Below are 22529 nucleotides of genomic sequence, written 5' to 3'. Positions count from 1 at the left end.
AGAGCATCGTGAGTGGGGCGGGCGGGCGGGCGCGGGCGCCGGGATGAGGCAGCAGATTTGCCGGCGCGGCCTGTGGGAGGCCCCCGCGGCCCGCCTGCCCTCCGCGCTGGGCTCGCTGCGGGGCTGGGCTCCCCGACCTCCCCTCCCTCGGCTCCTCTCGGTCCCGGACTCTCACCCGTGCTGGGAAAGGCGGGCCGGCCTGGGACCGCGGGCTGTGCCTTCTCCGCCGTCTCCCCGCGGCGGGGAGGCTTGCCGGGTGTCGAGTAGGGGGCTCTGTCCTTTCCTCCACCCCCGTGGACCTGTCCTGCCCCCTCAGCCACCCAAGTCAGTGCCCCGTCACGACTCACGAAAGGAGAGCGCTTCCTACAAACGGGGAACTTGCAGACCCTCCCCGCGGGAGGCAGCTGTGCAGAAAGCCGCCCCGGAGCCTGGCCGCATTGCTCCTCGGCGGCGAGGAAAAGTTGGCAGCCTCCTGTCTATAAAAGAAGAACACAAAAGTTGACGTCACTTTTTTCCTGAAAGTAGGACTCGGCACACTTATTTTTTGCCCCTTACGGGGAAAAAAAGTCAGTGAAAATTAGAAAAAACCGGCCATGCGTTTGCTTGTGGAAAGTTTCCCCTCCGAAGTAGACGAGGCAGGAAAGAACGTCCGACCCGCTGGCAGAAGAACTTGAGTTACCCGGAAGGAATATTGGGGTTTCTCGGGGGCAGCAGAGCAGTATTGGGTAGCGGGTGATGTCCAGGCTTCCCCCAAGTGACCGGGGCCTCGGCGGTGTTGCTGGGCGTCCGGAGTGGCCCTGGTGCTCGTGTCTGGCCGCTCCAGCTCTCGAGTTGAAGGCTTTCCTCCAAATGCCTCCACGCGGGGGCCCTGGTGTCGCCTCCATGTTTCCCAGCCTGGGGATGGCCCCCCAGAAGCTTGACTCCTTTTAAAACAAGGTTCAGAATCATTGGTGGCTTGTTCGCCACGTAGGTTAAGAACTAGCCCCCAAATCTGCTTTCGAACTTTTCTCTGTAGTACTTTTAACTTGAGTTAAAGTAAGCACGGACGAGTGCGTTGTTCAGACAAGGCCGTTTTTCTGTTAGTGTGTAAGGCTGGGCTCTTGGCGACAGCGTGGGTTTTGTCCAACTTCTCAGATGGTGAGGGATTCAAACAGATCCTTCTCCTTCAGTTGATTTCGGAAAGTTGTTTGTTTTTTTTTCTCCTGAATTTAGAACACATCTAAAGTTTTCTGTGGGTGAAGCTGATGCTCTTGACCTCACCAATTCTTGGACTCCCCTAACAAGTATTCTGGGCTCATTTTCTAATAAATAGGGTAACGTGAGTTACCGAGAGGCTGCGTGTGCATGTTGTCAGGTCAGCCTCTTGTTTATTTTGTCAGAGGCCGAGCCAGAGCCTCCATCAGTACAGGTTACTTGTTGGGGTTAAATGCTGGGCTCTTCCTGGAAGCCTGCTCCGCCATGCCCTGTCGTAGACGATCAAGTCGAGTGACTTCTTAAGCCCTAGAACTCTTCCTGAAACATGTGAACCTGACCTTTGGCTCCTTAAGGAGTGGAGTGTCATGCTCTTGCTCCCAAGCAAACGGCCAGAGGAACGGTCACAAAAGAGAAACAGAGCCCTTTGCTTCTTAACGTGTCTGTTGGAGACATTTCAGAAACAAATAGGTGAGAGTAGTTTCCTAATGACCATGCTGCAAATTACAAGAATGTTTTTCTAAGTGTTGAATCAAAGTGGGGTGGTACTAGAAATCAAAAGTCAAAAGCATCTGTATTTGTACTCCACACGGATGAGAGAGAAAGTTAACAGGTGTAACTACAAGAAGCAGAAAGGTAGAACATATTGTATGCTCTTAACAATTGGGATTTCGTAAAGGTTACTCAAAAACAAAATCTTAAAAATTGAGAACAATATGGGAGTAAAGCCTTTTCAGTCAAGTGAAAGCTATTAGAAAATGAGAAAGACAGTCAAGCAATTTTAGGGAAATCTAGATTGTGTATTCTTCATTTGTTTGATAAAAGCAGATAATAGATCGAAAGCCATTGTGGGTTTGTCATGTGTCAGTGAAAATCTTTTTTAAAAAAACAACGGCTTGTGATGTTTTTCATCTGCATAGTGTTGTTTTAAATATAGTACACGGTGCAGTAATTGCTGAGAGGAGAAACTACCACATGAGAACTTTCTGGCATATTCCTGTCTGCCTTTCCTCCCACCCTTCAGGTGGTTGGAGCATCGTCTGTCTTGTTGGCGGCAGGGCATGCCGTCTCATGCCCCTTGCACAGTTGGCGTAGTAACTCCTCTTCAGAAGGGCTTTGGTCAGCATAAAGGTCAAGGCCTGGAGAGTGATGCTCTTTGTCCAATGGTTTCAGGCTGCCAGCTGTTTAAGGCTTGCCCTGAAAATATGTTCTTAAAACCCCGCTAAGGTTTTCCACATTGTTAAACACCTTTCTTTTAATCTTTTTATTAAAAAGGAAATAACACAGAAGATTTTTCTCTGATTCTTTTAAATCAGTTTGATGTCTGTATAGGTCCTGGAACAAAGTGAGATGCTTTTTTAGAGAACCCGGTCATTCATGATTCATGGTGAGGATTTTTCTGCCTTTTTTTGGTAAATCTGAATAGAAAAATGTTAGTGTCTCAGGTATACTCTTTTTTTTTTTTTTAAGATTTTTATTGGGGAATTGGGGGAAGGGGAACAGACAAGTTGCTGTCCTTTTGTTCTTCAGTCTAGTTGTGGAGGACGTTGCTTCACTGGCCCAAGTTGGCACCATCATTGCGCTCTTCCCGGGCGAGGCAGATCAGTCGCTGGCTTCTGGACGGCCGCTCACTGCGGCTGCTGGCCGCTCACGCTGGCTGCTGGCTACACATGGTAGCCCATGGCAACTCACTGCAGCAGGGGCTGCAGCCTACGCCATCACTGGCAACTCACGGCAGCCCAGCTCCAGGTTGAGCTGTTGTTCAGCATCTTAGCTGTGGAGGGCAATGTCACTGGCTCTCATGTGGGATCCGAACCCGGGTCCCCTGGCATCCCAAGCCAGCTCTTAACCAACAAGCCACTCGGTCGGCCCTCAGGTATACTGTTTATGAATAACAATTAACAATTGAAGTTGTATTTTTGAGTGAAACAATAGAGTTGAGAATCAGGGAAGTACTCTGGGTATGTCTTTCCAGCTCGTACCTCTACCTTATCTTCTAGAAACTGGTTTGTGCATGAAGGGTGGGGTTTGGCTTTTAAGTTTCAGTGACCCAGGTGCTGAAATCCTACAGATGTTAGTAATGGAAGCAGGGCTTTTGTGGTTTGTGCAGTAACCATCTTGTTTCTTTGACAACAGATAATTCGTGTCCAGTCCCCGGATGGTGTCAAGAGGATCACAGCAACAAAGAGAGAGACAGCTGCAGTGTTTCTGAAAAAGGTACCTGTGGCTTTATTTACCTTTCAGATCTTCGTCCTCCGTTGTTATTGGCTTCCCGCTGTGTCTTTTCTCTTTCTCTTATTTCTTGGCTCCACCCACTCCCAAGTTCAGTCTCTTGCATTGCTTTTTTCTGTCACAACTGCTTGGTTTGATACAGGATCAGATTGTGACAGATGACCACAGCTAACAGTTGTAGGACCAAAGGCCGACATGAATGTAATGGTATTTCACAGGAGTCATATTTATGAGAGTGAAAATCGAATTGTCTATCAAAGGGGAATTGGTAAAAACATGTATGGAATTATTCCACTTTGTCCTAAGAAATCAAAGCCATGTACATCTGTTGTGTGAGCAGCGTATGAGGAGAAAGAGCCCAGCCAGACTTACAGGAGCAGCGCCAGGAGGGCAGGCCTGCAGTCAGGAGAGTGCTCTTGCTCTGTACTTCACATCAGATGGCATCAGACTGGCTCACGGGTTGGCCGTCTGTTTTATGAATAAGATTTTATTGGGACACGGCCACATTCATTGATTTATGTATCTATCGTCTGGCTGCTTTTGAGCTCCAACTGCAGAGTCTAGTAGTTGTGATAGAATGTGGCCTGGAAAGCCAAAATATTTACTGTCTGGCCCTTTATAGAAAAAGTTTGCTAACCTCTACTTTATACATTCTGTATTACTTGAATTTGTTGTAAGCAGGTGTTACCTTTGTAGTGATAAAAAAATACTGTTTTTGGGCCGGCCGAGTGGCTCAGTTGGTTAAGAGCTCGCTCAAGAGTTTGAGCTCTGAGCAACAGTGGTTCAAGTCCCGGCCCGAGCTGAGCAGTCGCTGAGCTGCCAACAGGTGGCAGGATGGCTCAGCTGAAAAAAAACAAAAAAACACTGTTTTTTATTTTTCATAAGCAAAAAAAATTCTAGGGTCATAGACTGCTAGAGCCAGAGGGAATGTTAGGTGTCATTTAGTCTGATCTTATTTTCACAAAGGTAGAAACTGCAGGCCGAGGGAATGAAGAGATTTGCTGAGGAGCACCCTGGGCCTGTGAGCTGTTAGTAAAGCTACACGTATTTGGGAAATTTGGTTTCTAAAAGGTTGTTGCTATCCTGATTTCAACAGCAGTGCTAATAGGGGCATATTTATAAGAAAGGAAAACAGATTAGGTGCAATAGATAACAGAAGGAAATCTCTGAGTTTTCAAGAAATTTTTAAGATTTTATTGGGGAATTGGGGAAGGGAACCAGACAAGTTGCCGTCCTTTTGTTCTTCAGTCTAGTTGTGGAGGACACTGCTTCACTGGCCCAGGTTGGTATTATGATCATTGCGCTCTTTCCAGCTGAGGCAGTCGCTCACTGGCCATTGGATGTCTGCCTACGGCAGCTCACAGCAGCCCAGCTCCAGGTCGAGCTGTTGTTCACCATCTTAGCTGTAGAGGGCGCAGCGTCACTGGCCCATGTGGGAACCAAACCGGTGGCCCTGCAGCTCAGAGCTCTCGCTCCCAAGCCAACTCTTAACCAACTGAGCCACTCGGCTGGCCCCTCAAGAAATTTTTAACATCCTATTCTTTGCTCTTAGTAGCAGCTGACCATTGACAGCTTGCTCCTAGGGATGGTACTAGGATACAGAAAATGCTAGAATTCTTGAGAGGTCATCAAAGACAAAGATTAAGCATTAAGCAGCTATTGCCTAGACAATTATGAGCATAAACACCAGACATAAGAGGACTGCATACAGTTGTTCTTTACTTTTCTGAGGCTTTGTGAGGGGAAATTTTTTAAACTTAAATCTACAGTAACCTTGTAGAGACATGATTTTGTTTCTAACTTGAGGCTTTTGTGCTTGGTATAAAGCGTAGAGTTGTTAAGTTCAGATTGCAGAGGAACCGAAAAACCCAGCATCCAGCTCTGACCTCTTTTCTTTGGCAGTATCCTGGAGGTCCTGGGATCTCCCTCTGCATAGCTTATTGTCATCTTGCTTAGGGAAATGCAGACACGACTGCTGGCCATCGGAAGTGGTTGGGCTCAGGGAGATATAGTTTATTTTGACGGCTTGATTGCTGAAGCCATCGCTTAGGAGCAATATTCTCAGGAATACTAAAAAAAACCAAATGCATTTATTACTCTGAAATGTGGTTCCCCCAAAATGGAAATCCTTTCCTCTGATTATGACAATAGATTAATTATGAAAGGTTCAAACAGTACAGAAAAGTATAAAGAAGCAAGTGAGAATCATTTGAAAGTCTACCACCCAGAAATAACCATGAACATAGCATGTCTTACGTGTGCACTGTGCTTGCTTACACGCATGCCCCTACATATGTACGCATGTGTGTATCAGAAGGGGATCATATTGCACTATTGCTATATTTTATCAGATGTAAAACATTATTTAATTTAAGGAGAAACATTCATGTGCCACTAAGACAAAAAAGTGCTGTCATACCTGCGTTCCCTCGTCATTTAGAATTTTATACTTACATGAACTTTTTTAGACTGATTTGGAAATATTGGGGTTGTCAGAAAAGTCATGACATATTTTTTCTGTTTTTCGTTGCAAAAATGCATCAGGACTTTTCTGACAACCCAATAATTTATTTTAATCACATTATTCTTATGCATCCATAAGAAGGAAAGGCGTAGTGAAATTCATTGGGTAGGATCTCCTTAAAACGTCATTGAGTCCAGCCCTTCTGAACCACTGTTGGACTCAGCTGCCAATGTCCACATCTTATTGCACTTGAAAGACGTCATTCCATTGTCGTCTTGTCCCCATCACATGTGGCTAGCCGTGGGACCACGATGTGCCTGGGCCACTTTTCCTGAACTTCCGGGTTTGTTACTCTTACGTTCTTCATCAAATTTGAGGTTTTGGCCATTCTTTCTTCAAATATTTTTCAGTCCTCTTTCAGTCCATTTCTCCTGAGTATGATTTGACATTGTCCCAGGGGTTCCTAGGGCTCTGCTCATTTTTCTTTCAAGACTCTGTCTTCAGACTGGATAGTTTCTGTTAACCTACCTGTAGGTTAATTGACCTTCTCTTCTGTCAGCTCCCCTCCGCTGATAAGCTCCACCCAGTGAGTTTTCTGTTTCAGTTATTAGATTTTCCACTTGTAGAATTTCCATTTGATTGTTTATCATTTCTGTTTGTCTGCTGAGAGTCCGTCTTCATTTGTTTAACTCTCCTCTGTTGACCCCAAAACGTCCATCTTTAGCTCTGGCCCCTCTCCTGGCCCCAGACTCAAATACTAGTGGCCTGCCCGACACCCTCCCTGGGGTGTTGGAGAATCCCCTCGAATCTCAGAGTCCAATGGAAGGTCTGATTTTACTTCAGTCTCCTTCCTTCAGTCTCTCTCATGGTTGCCTTACAGGAGTCACTTGAGAATAGGTGTCCACCTAGTTCTTAAGCCAGACGTCAGAAGACCACTCTGATGTCCTTCCTTCCCTCACTCCATTCTACCCCCTCATCCTGCCCATTATCAAGGGCTGTTGATGATAATAACTGCAAGGTGTGTTCCTCCCTCTGCTCCACTGGCGTGGCCTCATCCAAGCCCCCGTGTCCCCAGGGCTGGGCTCAACAACTGGCCCTCCTGCTTCCTCGTCCGACCTGCAGCAGGGCAGTGATGAGAAATGGGACCGCGGCTGCCTGGGCTGGAAGGCAGACTCCCCACAGCCCCTGTGGTCCTGTGTGCTGGCTGTCCACCTCTCCAGTCTCGTCTCGTCCTGATTCCTGCCTGCCCGTTGGGCTCTGGCCTCACTGGCCTCCGTCTCCACAAGTCCTTCCTTGTCTCCAGGCCTTTGTGCCTGCTCCTCCCGCCTGTGTGTCCTCCTGCAGCTCTGCCCTGGCAGCCTCACCTCCTCAGGCCTCTGCTCACATGGGCTCCTCGGAGGGGCCGCCTCTGTCCACCGCCTGGAGGGCCACTCCGTGTGGCTCTCTTCCTTTCCTGCCATGGAGCTGGTCTCAGCCTGTGCTTTTCGTCTTCGTCGACTTTGTCCCCCGTTTGACAGTGAGATCCTCGATGGCAGGGCCCTGGTCTGTTTTCTTTCACTGTTGTTCTGAGCACCAGAGTGGAGTCAGCACGCAGGGCTGCTTCTGTGTGTGGAGCGGATGAATGAGTGTGCCCGGCGCCTGGCACAGCGCCTACTCATGCCTGACTTTGGGGCATATTTCAGCGCTTCAGTCCTCTTCTATTAGATTTCAGAATTGGATTTGGGTTTTTACAATTGATTTCAAAAGTAGAAATGAAACTTTCCAGATATGGCCATGACTCTTGCTTGCTTCAAACTCCTAAATATGTCACACAGTCTTATTTTTACAAAGCTCTGCTTATTTTTGGACATTTTTCTCATTTTACTTGACATCCGCATAAGCAGTACCAATTTCCTCACAAGAAAGGAAATAATGAGAGATTTGGTAAATGAGCAGTTTCTAAATTGAGTGAGTGTTCTAGTCACGTCTGATGTGTATGTGGTCAGAGTGTTGACATGTAAATATTTTGCTAAATCTCTGCTGTTTGGGGCTTGTTTCAGGTTGCAAAGGAGTTTGGCTTCCAGAATAATGGCTTCTCAGTTTACATCAATAGAAACAAGACTGGAGAGATAACAGCATCATCCACCAAGTCCCTCAACCTGCTCAAAATCAAGTAAGTGCCCACTGGGGAGGGAACGGGGTTGGGGGTGGGAAATGGTGACACCAGTTACGTACCAAGGTTGATCTGTTCTTCACGCCTGCCTCCTCCTCGTGCCCCTCTAATGATGGTCCTCTTTACTGACCGAAATGCAGGTGGTCATACTCTTGCCAGGTGGTCAGCAGTCACACCGAATCTGTGGTCACTGTCAAGCCGGTCTGATGGACTTGCAGAATTCTAAGATGTGTGTCACTGAGGAGAACGTGATGGCCCCAGGCCGTGTGTGCAGCTGTACCCTCAGGTGCTGCTCTGTAAAGAAGGACCTTGACCGAGCTCTGTGTGGAGTTCTGCCTTGGGGCCTGTGTGGTGGGTCAGTCAGAGGGTCGGCAGTGCCCATGCCACATTTCTTGCTGGCAGGACCCCCTAGAGTGCCTTAGAGTTGATCATTGATGTTGGGGGCGGTTTCTAGAATGCAGAGACCTTTTACTGCTGCCCACTGCCTGTTTTTGTAAGTGGAATGCAGCCACATCTATTCACGTCGCTCCAGGCTCCTTCCTGCTGCTCGCTCTGCTTCAAACTGGCTCCGGGCTTCCAGCAGAGACACTGGGTTCTTTGGGGGCTCTGCCTCAGCCTGTCACACACACCGTGCTTCTCTCTTAGGTCCCGTGATGTCTGCGGTCTGTCTCGCTGCATGTATTCAGGATTCATGAGGATCCTGTCGCACTGCTGCCAGTGTCTGTGGGCTTAACTGTTGTCAAGCCGTTCACGTGGGGGCACTTGGGAAGAGCCACCGAACCCGGCCCTTGCTGTCCCTCATCTCACAGCCCCACCTGGTCACCTGGGATGGTCTCTTGTTGCTTGCACTTTTCCCACTCCATTTTCATTTGCTGTAAACTTACTCTATAAGTGTATACCCTGTATCCGTAATTCCGAATCTGAAGTCCTTGGCTGTCTAAATCTTTTTCCTGTCGTCTCTGCCCACCCTTGCTCGTGGTGGCTTATTTCTCTTGTACATTTGGTGACCTTTTCTTGAGAGCTTGTACTAGACCAAACTTGGTCTTGGGGAGTCCTGAAGAGCCCCTGGGTAGTGGGTTTTCTACCATGGGCTTGCATTGGCTTCTGTTGGCACAAGGGGGCGCTGTGGGCCCAGCACTCCAACACCACTTCTGTCTTTGGCCTTCCCTAACCAAGTGATATCCCGATTCCACCCTGGACACCTGCTGGCATAGCGGACTCAGGGCCTTCCTTCTTCCTGTGAAGTGGCTGGAAGCAGACAGGATTCCTGTTTGCTGCCTGTTTTGAGTGGATGGACTTTTCCCCATTTGTTGAGACATCCTTAGACACTTTGGCTTCATGAGAGTTTCAGGCCCAGCAGCCCACTTTGGGCAGGCAGGCTCAAGGCCTTGTCTTCGCTGCCCAGAGAACAAGTGCGTGACCCAAGCCCAGAATTCCTGTAGTGGGCATTCCAGGGGCAGCTCTGAGCTGTGTTCCCTGCTGCTCTTGTTTGAGCTACTCTCAGTTTCTTGGACCCTTTGGGGACTATGCACTTTCTTTAGAGCTCAGCAGTGCATCTTAGAGTATATTTGTTAAAACTCACGTAGCAGTTGAGCCCAGTATTTTTTTTTAAAGATTTTTATTGGGGAATTGGGGAGATGGGAACAGTGCTGGGGAATTGGGGGAAGGGGAACAGACAAATTGCTGTCGTTTTGTTCTTCAGTCTAGTTGTGGAGGGCGTTGCTTCACTGGCCCAAGTTGGCACCATCATTGCGCTCTTCCTGGCGAGGCAGATCAGTCGCCGGCTTCTGGACGGCCGCTCACTGCGGCTGCTGGCCGCTCACGCTGGCTGCTGGCTACATACGGTACCCATGGCAACCCACTGCCACAGGGACTGCAGCCTACGCCGTCGCCAGCGACTCACGGCAGCCCAGCTCCAGGTTGAGCTGTTGTTCAGCATCTTAGCTGTGGAGGGCAGTGTCACTGGCCCTCATATGTGGGATCCGAACCAAGGCCCTCTGGCATCCCAAGCGAGTTCTTAACCATTGCGCCACTCGGCCGGCCCCGAGCCCAGTATTCCATAGCTGGACGGTGTTTAGGAATATCTAAGCTGCTGTTAGAAATGGAGGCCTCCAATTACCATTGGCAGTTTCATCGCCGCTAAGTGTTGGAAGGAAAAAGTGCATGATGTGCTGAAGAGCTAAGGCCAGCCCCTGTGATGTGCTCTCAGCTCTGCCCCTTGTGCTTCTCTAGCTTGTGGGTGTAGTGCTGTAGCAGGGTGTTCTTCCATTTATTCTCTTTTTCCTGTGTGAGTATCTTGTAGACAACAGCTAAATTTTTCCTCCAAGACTGGTGTTGATTTTTAGTGTTACAAACCATCTCTGGCCACACAGGGACCCACAGTGCTGCTGTAAGCTGCCCATTGTGGCTGTGGGAATCAGGTCCACAACCCACTAGCAGTGGGAGTCTAATCAAGGGAGGGCTGCAGTTGACATTGAAAGTGATAGAAAACCGGGCCGGCCGAGTGGCGCGTTGGTTAGGAGTTGGCTTGGAACGCCAGCTCTGAGCAGCAGGGCCCTGGTTCGAATCCCACTTGAGGGCCAGGGACGCTGCACTCTCTACAGCTAAGATGGTGAACAACAGCTTGACCTGGAGCTGGGCTGCCGTGAGTCCCCGGCGATGGCGTAGGGTGCAGTGGGACTGGCCGGCAGCGGGCATGTGCTTTTGTGAGCTGCCGTGAGCTGCTGTCCAATGGCTGGTGGGCGACTGCCTCAGCTGGGAAGAGCACAATGATAATACCAACATGGGCAAGTGAAGCGACGTCCTCCACAACTAGACTGAAGAACAAAAGGACGGCAACTTGTCTGTTCCCCTTCCCCGATTTCCCAATGCTGTTCCCCTCCCCCAATTCCCCAATTCCCCAATAAATCTTTAAAAAAAAGAAAAGGTGATAGAAAACCAAAGACTGCTGTTTGAAATGTGAATTGTGGCAGCCTTTTTGTAAGCAGTACGTCAGCGGCTTTAAAAACAAAGAGAAGCCCTTCTGCCCAGCAGGGCCACGACCCTGCAGAAGGAAAGCTGTGTGACTGCCTGTCTTTGGGAATTTCCTTAAGTGTAATTCCTGGTGGCAGGAAGCCACAGAGGCACATGTGCCCGTCACTGTGGGAGTGGCAGAGCACATCATGAGGCGGCTTCACTGGGGACATCGTGTGGCCTTTAAAAGTGACGATTAGACATGGACTGTATTTGGAGAGATTTCATGAGGAATTGTTGCACGAGAAAAGCAAGTGCAAAAAAGTGTGTCTTTGATAATCTCATTTTTGTCAAGCAGTGGCATACATGTCTGTGTACACGTGTGGGCGCGTGTGCGTGAACTTAGAGAAAGAAACGGGCAGATGAAATGTCAGGGGAGCTGAATAGAGGGCTGGCTGAGGAGCGAGCAAAGGAAAGCGGGGGCCAAGCAAAGCGTGAAAGCGGGGGAGACACCGCCTAGAGACCCAGTCTGTATGTTGTGATTGTACAGCGGACCCTTGGACAGGCGGCCTGAACTGCGTGGGCCCACTTATACATGGACATTTTTCAATATATATAAATATACAGTTGGATTCAACCAACTGTGGATCGAAAACAGCATTTTCCATCCACAGTTAGAGTCTGTGGATGCAGAGGGCCGACTGCACTATCTACGCCACTTCATAAAAGGGGCTTGAGCATCCTCAGGTTTGGGTATCCGCGGGGGGTCCTGGAACCAGTTCCCCTCAGATAGGGAGGGCGATTGTAGTTAAGGTTTTGGGGAGTCAAAAGTTACATGCAGATTTCTGACTGCATGGGCGTTGGCACCTCTAACCCCTGTGGTGTCCAAGGGTCAACGGTATATCATTTGTGTGAAACCAGATAGTGATATGGATGTGTCTCATAAGTGCTAAAATGCAGTCGTAAAATAAGTTAAATTACAGTTACAGAGCTCCTGCCGCTGACCTTGCAGTGCTGAGAAGCACGGGAGAGATGTGGGGAAAACAGGTCTCCTAAAAGTGGACACCTCACTACCTAGGCTTTTGGGATGGGTGGCATTTGCTTTTTGCAGATGTCAGAGATTCTCATGCAAGTTGGTCTTTGTGCAGCTCAGGTTGTAGAAGAAAGGAAGGCAGGCCGTGACTCACGTGTGTCCTCTGAACAGGCATGGCGACCTCTTGTTCCTGTTCCCCTCGAGCCTTGCCGGACCCTCATCTGAGATGGAGACGTCCGCCCCCCCGGGGTTAAAGGCCCTGGGTGCCCCCAGTGTGGTGGAGGATGAGATTGACCAGTACCTCAGCAGGCAGGATGGCAAGATTTACCGGAGCCGCGACCCGCAGCTGTAAGTGCCCCGGGGCTCCGGCCCACTGAGGTGCCCTCAGACTCATAAAGGGAGTGTGCACACCACCTGTTGTATGAAGTACCTGATGAAAAAAACGTAGGTTTGAGTTTGACCATCTGTTTGCGCATTAACTGTCACTCCAGGTTAGTTTGTCCCCTTTTCTCATTGTTTGGATCTCAGTGTATCCCACATGGACTTTTAAAGTTTTCAAGTGTTTGGAACTAAGATTTGAAAGAAGCGGGGGGTCCTTAAGCCGAGCCTCTGCCATAATGTACCCTGGAGATACTTGACTGCCACGTGGCAGAAGGGACTTTAGGAAGTGGGACGGGCAAGCGGAGGGAGCAGTGGAGGGGTGACACTTGGGGTTCCTGCCAGTGCAAGGTTCTCGTTCGTGGTAACGCGTTTAGTGGTAGTGGAGCAGTGTCAGCACCACGTGCACGCACGTGTTTTGCATTCTCCTGCACGTGGTGTTTGCCGAAGGCGGTGCCCTTGGAATAAGCACAGGCCACAGTGCAAAGCTGTGAGGACATGGCACATGGAGAGGCACATTGTCCCCCAGGATCGTGTAAATGCACGTGTCGTTTGCTTAAGCTGTGCCCTTGAATGTTCACTTCTCACCCGGGTCGTATACATGCCGGTGCATGTGTGCACTGCTTAGGTTTTTGCAATTCTTTTTAAGGAAACCAGTTAGGAACATCTGAGTTTACACTTGGGGGTGTGGAGTTTTCTGAGTGAAGGTTGCTTGTCTGCAGTGCAGTCTTTGTGACTGCGTCACTCCATGAGCATGATGGGTGCTGACACTGAGGTATGGAGATCCCAGGTGCCGTATTGGCAGCTTGTCTGTCTTGCATTAAAGAGCCCAAGTGGTGTTCAGCTGCTGTTGGCATGGAGCCATCAGCCTGCATGCTGCTTCCATTTGCATTTCCTCCCAGCCCCGCCCCTCCGTCTGTGTCTTTGAAGCTTCATTAGGAATCTTTTAGAGGGTGCTTGTGTGCGTGTGGTGTGTGCGTGCTGACCTGTCATCTGAGCCATAACAGTCGTCTGCCTATCAGGAGAGTTGGGCCATCTCTATTCAGAAATGTAGCGCTCACGTGCATCTGAGAGTCTGACCTCGTTTAGAAAGAGACCTGATTGCGCCCAGAGGGACCGCCACTTGGCTTTCCCATCAACGCTTCACTGGCCTCATCACCTGAGCACAGCCTCCACTGTTGTGTCATGTGTGTGGATCTTCCAAGGTTTCTGTGACTGAATGATGGAAACCAACCCACAGAGCCAAGCACCGTGTATATGCTTTTTGCCAAAATGTGCCTGAAGTGGCTATTTTCTAAACTTGAGTTATTTACGTATCACTCTCAGGGTTTTTGCTATATCCCTGGATCACCTTTCTTAGTATTTGCTTAACATTTTAATTTAAATCAACTTTAAATCCACTCACTTTGTTTTTAGTTAGTGTCATTTTAAGCAGTTAGTATCCACAAAATCACCAGTTTGAAGTGCTGCTGAGCTTTTCCGATTACAGATCAAAATGACATTGTGAAAGCATTCCCCGTGTACCATGGGAAGTGACTCACCTGGGAAGGGAAGCACTTTACTATGGATGGTGTACATGGAAATAGCAGTGGTGGGAGGCAGCATGGAAAGGCAGGCACGCTAACTGCTCTGCTTTCTCTTGCCCTGTGCTCTTCTCAGATGCCGACACGGCCCTTTGGGGAAATGTGTGCACTGTGTTCCTCTAGAGGTGAGTCTGGGGAGCAAGTTCCTGGCAGGCGTGATGGCTGCCTCCCCGAGCCGTGGAAACACTTGAAGCCCCTGCCCTTGGCCGTGGTGGTTGGGAGACCTTCCTGTTAATCATTGTCCTGGGCCTCGTAGTCCCACTGGTGCCTGCTGCACAGAGGACAAGCTTTATTTATGGGAGTGACCTTCCGGTGGGCTGGGGTAGCTGAAGCATTTCTCCTGCTCTGACAGAGAGGCCGCGTTTGCAGTGGGCTCCCTAACAATCCTTTCAAAGCCTGACACGAGCTGGCCTGGTGGTCGTGCTCATCACTGTTTTGATTTACGTCGCCTGGAATCTCACGTCTCCTCCGTTAGTTCGTCCTGATGAGACCGAGAGCCAGCATAATAGTGCTGACTACGACTGGGTAGCGCTGGCTTCACAGCAGCAAGGCCACCCAATTTCCTCCATGAGGCTCCTTTTCATCTGGTGACTTTTTATTTTTTTTATTTATTTTCTTTTTCAAAATTGTCCTCATATTTACTTGACTTAGTGCATTTTACATTTAATAGAAATTCATTTCATCTTGCAAAGGTAACTGGTACACAAAGAAAAAGTGCTTCTGATGTAGAACAGGAGAGACCTAAGCCCTGTCCTCCCTCGTCGCCCTCAGTAGGGCTTGGCTCTGCCCCTGTGCCTGCCTCTGCGTGCCCTATGACCCCAGCAGGTATGTGACCTACTGATTATGTGTTGGCAGCCATTCGATGAGGACTACCTAAACCATCTCGAACCACCCGTGAAGCACATGTCTTTCCACGCCTACATCCGAAAGCTGACCGGAGGGGCCGACAAGTAAGCACCTGAGCGCGGCCAGGCCACACCACTGTGGCCTTGACGCCCAGTTTGTTTTGTGAATCTGGCTGGTGTTGCTGAAAACCACTGGGCATCTGAATGAGAAACATAAAGATTAGGGTCTAGGCACGAAGTGTTTGAACTCATGACTTTGCCCTGATTGTAGGAAAGAAACAGGTGGTGCAGACTCTGATGGCCTGCTGTAATCCACAGTGCCTCTAGTGCTGGGCAGCTGCCAGGCTGGTTATGGCCACCGTGGAGGCCCCTGGGGGACCTCACTGACACTCCTGGCAACTTAGTTGTGTGTGAAGGTGGGTGAGATAAGGTGTGATGGTGGATAGTTGTGTCTGTGGAGTCTCACCTTTTCCTCTGCTCTTTGGGCAAACTGAACCACATGTCGGACAGCCCCTGGCAGCCCCTGGCCCGGTGGCCTTGTGGTGCCTCCGCAGCTGCTGTCTGCGGGCTCAGCCTGCCAGGCACTTGGGGGAGGCAGGGTGGGCAGTGGGGCTGCTGGCTTTCCTTGAGTGGGGGCTGTGACAGCGGCCAGAGAGGGACACACACAGTATTTTGATTTATTTTAAACCACATCAGGCACTAGCCTGTGTGACCCCTTCTGGTGCCCGTGTGCTCACCTCACCAGAAAATAACGGACTCCATACTGTGATTTTATAACTGCTGTTAGTGCAGCCAGAGGAGATGCTGGCTGAACCGGAGTCAGCAACATTCGGTGAAGAATGCCATGTTGGCCTGATTGTAGTTTTTCTCTGACAACTCGCTGACATCCTAAAATGACTTTTTAAACAAGTTAGACCAGGAGAAAAAAGTCCCACCAGAAACCCACTGTTGCCTGTCATTGGGAAAGCTATGGAGCTTTCTGGACAAGGCAGTGAGGAGAGGCTTGTTGTGCTAAAATCCTCCAGCCTTTCATCAGTTTCGGTCAAGGGCCATGGTCTCCAGTGGGGGCACATTTGTAGCTGTCATTAACATGAGGACGTGGTGGCAGTCATTGCTCCCAGGGGCAATCAGACCAGCAGTGGCTGTGAAGATGACATAGAATTTTTTGGACCATTTTGTGAACGGAAAACGGGCAGAGGGTGGAGTCAGTTGTGCAGCTTCACCCCAGGTTTAGGGTGGGGCCCAGGACTTCCTTATAACCGCAGTCTCCTAACTAGAGTTTTATTTTGGCCAACAGGAGAGTGAAGCTATCGTTGTTGTATATCCGAATCAGGTTTTTCCTGCAAAGAAGAGTTTTTTACAAACAACCTAAGAATGAGACTCAATTAATGTAACTTAAAAAGAACTCTTTGTTTCCCCTCAGTGGTGCAGGTTAGGTCAGTAGATATTCAACAGTATTCTTGAAAATCTTTGTGGATGTGAGTGACAGATGGTGGAAATGAAAACCGTTTTCATAGGAGAGTAGTTCTGCCTCCCTGTGCAGGATGGAAGCTGCGCCCACTGAAGAGTTCTAGCACATTTCCCTGCTGCTGCCGCCTCGTGCTCAGCCTCGTGCTCAGCTCCGTAGGGCTCTGTCCAGAGGTGTCAGACATCAGGATGTTATTTCCAGTCTCCTGCTCAGCTTTTCTCCACCGTAAGGTTTAATTAAGTTGCCTCCTCTTACTCAGGGGGAAGTTCGTTGCTCTGGAGAACATCAGTTGCAAGATTAAATCAGGGTGCGAGGGGCATCTTCCATGGCCTAACGGCATCTGTACGAAGTGCCAGCCAAGCGCCATCACCCTGAACAGACAGGTGAGCTGCTCACTGTGCCCGTCCAGACTATGGGGGGGCGGGTTTGCCTTCATGGCTGAGAAAGGAGCGCTTCCTTGGCGAGCAGCTGCCCTAGCAGAGTGGCACACGTGGCACACTCACTCCTTGGTGACCAGTGACCCTTGTGGAACTCATACACTGCAGACATTATTTGTAAGACTTGCAGCTTGCCGGACAAGCATGAGGAGGGGCTTCGGTTCGCTGTTCTGTTGGCTGTGTGGAGGCAGAATTGTCCTGGTGACTGTTTAAAATGCTCAGCGGTTGTGACTTTGCCTTTTAAGAAACCGTGGCCCTGGAAGCTGGTAACAGACCTGTGCTGGGACCAGCTCAGGGCACCCCGCCAGGCCAGGGAGGAAGGGAGCTGAGCTGGGCTGAAGGAGGAGGCAGAGAACCAGCGAAAATTGCATGCGGTTAGGCTGCCTTTCCCTTGGAGAGTGGCCGCCTCACCTACCCCTGCCTTGCCCCCGCCCCTCCCCGTCTGCCCTCTGCCCCCACAGGCCCACATGCTGTGGCTTGACTGTTTGGAGCCCTTTCTTCCTTTTCTTCCTTTCCCTCCCTCCACCCAGCTCTTTGTTGTCCTCTCCCTCTTTTTGAAAACTATTCTTTCCCCTAGAGATTCTGAAAACCTCTATTTTAGGTGAAATCCCAATAAGATTAATTTGAATTAATTTCTTTTGTTTTTTTTTTTTTTAAAGATTTTATTGGGGAATTGGGGAAGGGGAACAGTGTTGGGGAGTCAGGGAAGGGGAACAGCCAAGTTGTTGTCCTTCAATCTTAGTTGTGGAGGGCTCAGCTAGATCAGCTCCAAGTCCAGTCGCCATCCGGCTGCCTGTCGGCAGAAGCTGCTGCAGAGCTCAGGCTGCTGGTTCAGTCTTAGTTGCAGGTAGGCATAGCCCACCATCCCATGCGGGAGTCAAACTGGAAACCTTGTTGCTGAGAGCGCACGATCTAACCACTGAGCCATCCAGCTGCCTGTCAGCAGCTCAGCAGCAGCTCAGCTCCGGCGCAGCTCACTGGCACATGTGGGAATCGAACCGGCAGCCCTTTAGCTCAGACCTCGCGCTCTTAACCAACTGAGCCACTCGGCCGGTCCCTTGAATTAATGTCTTGAGGAACCCCACTCCTATACTGCCTACCCACTAGAATCTGAAGTAGATTTAAGGGCAGAGCATGGTCTTAAAATGTGCACGTGCATATGTTTTTTTTTTTAAAGAGCCAAGTAAAAACTATTTATGAATGGTTTGTACTAGAAAAAAATTATTTACTTTTGATGAATGTTTGTATTTAGCCCATTGTTGTTAACTCGACAGAAATACAGACACGTGGACAACATCATGTTTGAGAATCACACAGTTGCTGATCGCTTCCTTGACTTCTGGAGGAAGACAGGGAACCAGCATTTCGGGTACTTGTACGGACGGTACACTGAGCACAAAGACATTCCTCTGGGCATCAGGGCCGAAGTAGCGGCCATTTACGAGCCCCCGCAGGTAGGGCTGCCGCTCACGGGCCTGTCCGCGTTGCTGTGTTTGAAGGCTGTGAGGCCCTTGCCGACAGCGTGCTTCTGCTTTAGCATCGGCCCAGTCTGTCTTGTCTGTCTGTCCCAGCACACACGCACACAATACTTGTTTTCTGAGTTATTGGAGAGTAACATGGCCGCTAAATGTTCCGGTGTGTATTTCCAAAGAATAGGCATTCTCTTACATAATGTTGATCAGATTAAGTAAATTGAACATCGATACAGTATTTTTATCTAACCTGCCATCTGTGTTCCACTCTTGTCAATTGCCCCCAAAGTGTCACACAATTGCTCCCTCTCTCCTCAGTTCTGTGTCTCGTCTGCCCATGCCTGCTGTTAGCTATCACAGGAATGATGGAATTAAGAGACTCACAGAATTACTCCATTCTGTGTGTCTCAACTGTGTCAGAATAACACCACCAAATGCCTGTACAGGACTGAAAACAGCTGAAGATTATTTTGGTGGTGGGAGGAGAGTCCTTAGGGTACATCCCACAAGGGGCCAGCAGTCTGTTACTGTGTTTTAAAGTCGCGTGGAAGGTCCTTTCTCTGTGATTACAAAGTACCAGCTAGTTACACATTTGCTTTATAATATTTTCAATATTTAGGGATTGGTTTTATATACTGTGAACACGTTGGATTCTAGTTGATGATGAGCATACTGTCATGGGGGGGGTGCACTCATGTCTGCACTTAACTGTGGATGGAACAAAAATAAGACGGGCTGGGGGGCGACTAGGGGACGGGAGGACGTGGAGGTGCTGATGGCTGGTCCAGGCACGGGGTACCTGGGGTTTCACTGTAAAGTTCTTTAGTCTGCTGTATGTTTAAAATTGTTTATAAAAGTTGAAAAGAAAAAAATTTGCACATTTCTAAAGTCACATCTACAAACAAGGTATTTGGTCCTCATCCTGTTTCCTCCCTTCCCCTACAGGTAAGTCCACCTGTAGAAACTTCTGGTTTAGACTTCTAAAGTTTCATTTTTTTAATATGAGTAGATACAGATACCCATACTGTCCCGTCCTGGCTGTGTTTGGGTTCGTACTGTACCGTACACACCTTTGCCACCTATCTGTTCTAGACAGCATGCTGTGACTGGCCTACTCTGTAAATAAACCGGGGTCTGAAACTGCAGGCTTGTGGCCTCCGGCATCAGTGCCCGTGTCCTCCCTGGCTATGTTTACAGATTTTGAGTAGCCTTACTCCTCTGACATTTCCCGTGTTTACTGAGAGCTACGATGGGTGGGTAGGTGGATGGATGGATGGATAGGATAGATGGATGGGGTGCTTGCAGAGGCCCTTGTGACAATTCACTTACAAGGAGACATTAGGTGCCAGTAGACACCCACCAGAGGGGGCCAGGCTCTCTGACCCTAGGGCACAAGTGTACTGCAGTCAGGGGGGGCTCCTTGTGGAAGCACAAGGTGCTCACGTTCAGTTTTCACTAGGGAGTCACTTTCATGAAGAGTTTCAGCTGTTACAAGTGTGACTGAACAGATGCCTCTGGTGTCCAAACTAACAGCATCATCAGAGCTCCTAGTTTGGGGGTCCTGGAGGTTGAAACAATTGACCTGTGAAAACCTGTAGCTCATTAGCAATCAAAGCTCATGCTGGCACATGTTGTGAAACGAGGTCCTCCCGTTTGTCCTGAGTTGGGGATTTGACCTCTGCTCTGGAGGTATTAATGCTCTCCAGATGAGTGATACCAGCAACATCCAGTTCTTCCGTTTTGCGAGAATTTGACTAATTTATAAGAATAGATCCAGTTAGGAAGTGCGGTTTGGGCTCACCTTCCCTGTCCTGTTTCTGGGCCGGGGCTTCCGCTCAGCAGGGTGCTTCTCATGGTGACCCACGATCTGATTTCAGTGCAGATTAGAGATAGTGGCGAGCGTTGTCCACGCAGGCATTCAGGCTGCATGTGAGCCCCCAGAGCCTAAGCCCACTTGCCTCCCTGAGCGGAGCGCGCTGCCCACCAAGCCGCTGGTTCCCGACTGCAGGTGCCTTTCTGTTTGCTGAGTGCGGGTGTGTCTGCCGCGTCTCACTCGGTACCTGGCCTGTACCTGGCCTGTGAAGCCGAGCGCTGTGCCTGCAGGAGCTGCACACGCGTTTACCACGGCTCTTTTTGGGACGCATCTTGCCCAGTCTCGCCAAATCTATCTGGAATGAAACTGTCCAAGGAAGCTTTGAAACTAACTTCTTTCCCCAACAAAGAAACCTTAAAAAAACGTGTAGAGACCCTGCCGTCCTGAACAACCCACACTTGATACGGAACTGACAGGACAGCCTGAGGACCGCATCTCCGTGTGCTCTCTGAGTCTTGATTCAAAGCGCGGTGCAGCCTGAGAAGGGGAGAGCCCCGAGGGGGCTGCTGTGCTTCATCTGCTTGCCTTGAGCTTTTTCTGCTTCCGTCACTCTCCCTTTTGGCCGAGGGAGACCAGCTCCTCTGTGACATCTGAGCCAGAATGGAGCAGAGCAGCTGTGCTGCTTCCCTGAGCCCACTCCTCTAACTCTGTTTCTCCCTTTGCCGGCCTGACAGATTGGTACACAGAACAGCTTGGAGCTTCTTGAAGACCCGAAAGCCGAGGTGGTGGATGAAATCGCTGCCAAGCTTGGCCTGAGGAAGGTACTGAGGCCTGTGAGGGGGCCCTGGGCTCTGTTGGGGATGTGCAGGTGGACGGCATGGCGAGGCCTCATCTGGGGCCGAGCTCTGAGCTGTACAAGGTCGGGTGCAGGCCAGCACGCTTTGAAGCCTCGTTTGTGTTTATTGGATGCTATTAGCTTTTATGTTTCTCCGATTTAAAGTAAACTGAGAACATTTCCCTGAGCATAAAAAGAATGATCCCAACGCAGGGGCTGTTCACTTAAAAATCTGCCAACCACACTTCTTGGGGACTACTTCAGAGGGGAGGGAAGAAGTAGCGGGAGCCAGACCCCTTCTTCCTGCCCGCTTGGGGACCTCGACGCCAGGCTGTGTGTCCTGCCCGCCCCGCTGGGGCAGAGCCCTAGGTGTGAGCTCTTCCTTTGTGCACCTTTGCCGCCAGTAGCCAAGGCCCGTTCACAGTGTTCGTTTTCTGCCCGTGCGCTTGAAGCTTCTGGATTCCCTCTTCAGTCACTGAGTTTTCCTGTTTACAGTTTAGGCGTCTGAGCATGTAAGCCTTCCAAGTCTTACTGGCGGTTAGAGGGCAGGGAAGAATTCTTCTGAGTCTGTTGATCTACTTTATCTCACATCCTTGGTAAAGTTCCCAGAAGCTTCAGAGATGGGTTTTTACAAGCACATGTTGAACTGGGAATTTGAACACATCTTAGAAGTTCACTATTATAGCCATGTGAGTTTTATCCTTTACTTCCTAATCAGCTTAGACAGTGAAAACTAAATTCCCTACAGATAGACGGCGCAAACTGGAAATGTACTTAACAACCTCGGAATGTCACAGAACAAAGTCACTATACCATCATAAGAAAACGTTTTAAGGAAAAAAATGTCCTTTTATTTTTAACAAAGAGTCCGCATCTTGAGTTAGGGTCATATTCCTGTTTAAAATCTGTAAGTTTCTCTTGTTCAGAAGAGAAATCGGTATAGTTTTTTTGTGTGTGTTACAAACGCATAGTTCATGGTCCTCGTGACAATGATACAAGAGCTTAAGGGTACGTCAGTGTCCGTCCCCAAAACACTGGTTCCTTAGCCCTCACCCATCTCAGGTTGGTTTTGGTTCTGCCTTGTTTACTGCTTACTTACATTGGTCATGTATCCTTTAAGTCTCGTTTTCTTCATTGCCATCCTCCTTGTGGCTTTCGTTCATTGGGGCATTTTAAGGAAAATGAAAGTCTCCAAAGTTGTTTGGCCATGTGTGCAGGAGATGGATCTGAAGAGCTCTGTGTCGGTTGTACTGGAGAGTGTCCCGGGCACCAGGTCACGTCTCCAAGGAACAGAAGTGGGGTGTGTGCCTGGATTCCAGCCCCACTTGTAAACCTCCCAGCTAGGAGGCTCGTGGCCACGGGAGGGTCAGGGTCACAGAGCACAGACAGGCACTGTACTGCAGCAGGGTACACAGGGAAAGCTGGCTGTGCTCCGAGCTCGGGAGACTGGCGTGAGGGTGCCCTGGTGACGGGGGCCTCACATCCTATACTCTTAGGTGCTTCCTTCAGCCCCGCTTCGGTGCTCAAAGGAGCAGCTAGGCCAAGTCCCTGAGGCATGTTCCGTCTCTAGGAAGCTAGTTTTCTCCTTTCTCAGAGAAAGCCCAGCACCTGGCACGTCGCCTTTGTGTACTTGCTCTTGTCCATCCTCTTCTTCGCATCGAGTGTTCCCTGTGC

General features: G+C 49.5%; 1 protein-coding gene across 1 annotated transcript in view; it reads left to right on the top strand.

Moving 5' to 3' along the window:
* Positions 1–3321: 3321 nt before the first annotated feature.
* The window catches only part of NPLOC4 (NPL4 homolog, ubiquitin recognition factor), a gene marked incomplete at its 5' end in the record, with an annotated part of 45919 nt that continues 26711 nt past the window's right edge, over positions 3322–22529 (top strand). Inside the window, 8 exons of the mRNA XM_019661942.1 lie at positions 3322–3408; positions 7927–8039; positions 12196–12372; positions 14062–14110; positions 14841–14935; positions 16558–16681; positions 18010–18189; positions 20755–20841. Coding sequence (XP_019517487.1) covers positions 3322–3408; positions 7927–8039; positions 12196–12372; positions 14062–14110; positions 14841–14935; positions 16558–16681; positions 18010–18189; positions 20755–20841 — 912 coding nt within the window. The remainder of the gene's footprint in view (positions 3409–7926; positions 8040–12195; positions 12373–14061; positions 14111–14840; positions 14936–16557; positions 16682–18009; positions 18190–20754; positions 20842–22529) is intronic.

This window comes from Hipposideros armiger, unplaced genomic scaffold (assembly GCF_001890085.2).
Source record: "Hipposideros armiger isolate ML-2016 unplaced genomic scaffold, ASM189008v1 scaffold_362, whole genome shotgun sequence".
Classification (NCBI taxonomy): domain Eukaryota; kingdom Metazoa; phylum Chordata; class Mammalia; order Chiroptera; family Hipposideridae; genus Hipposideros; species Hipposideros armiger.
The sequence above is the reverse complement of the archived record's forward strand: the minus strand, read 5'-3'. Positions and strand labels throughout refer to the sequence as shown.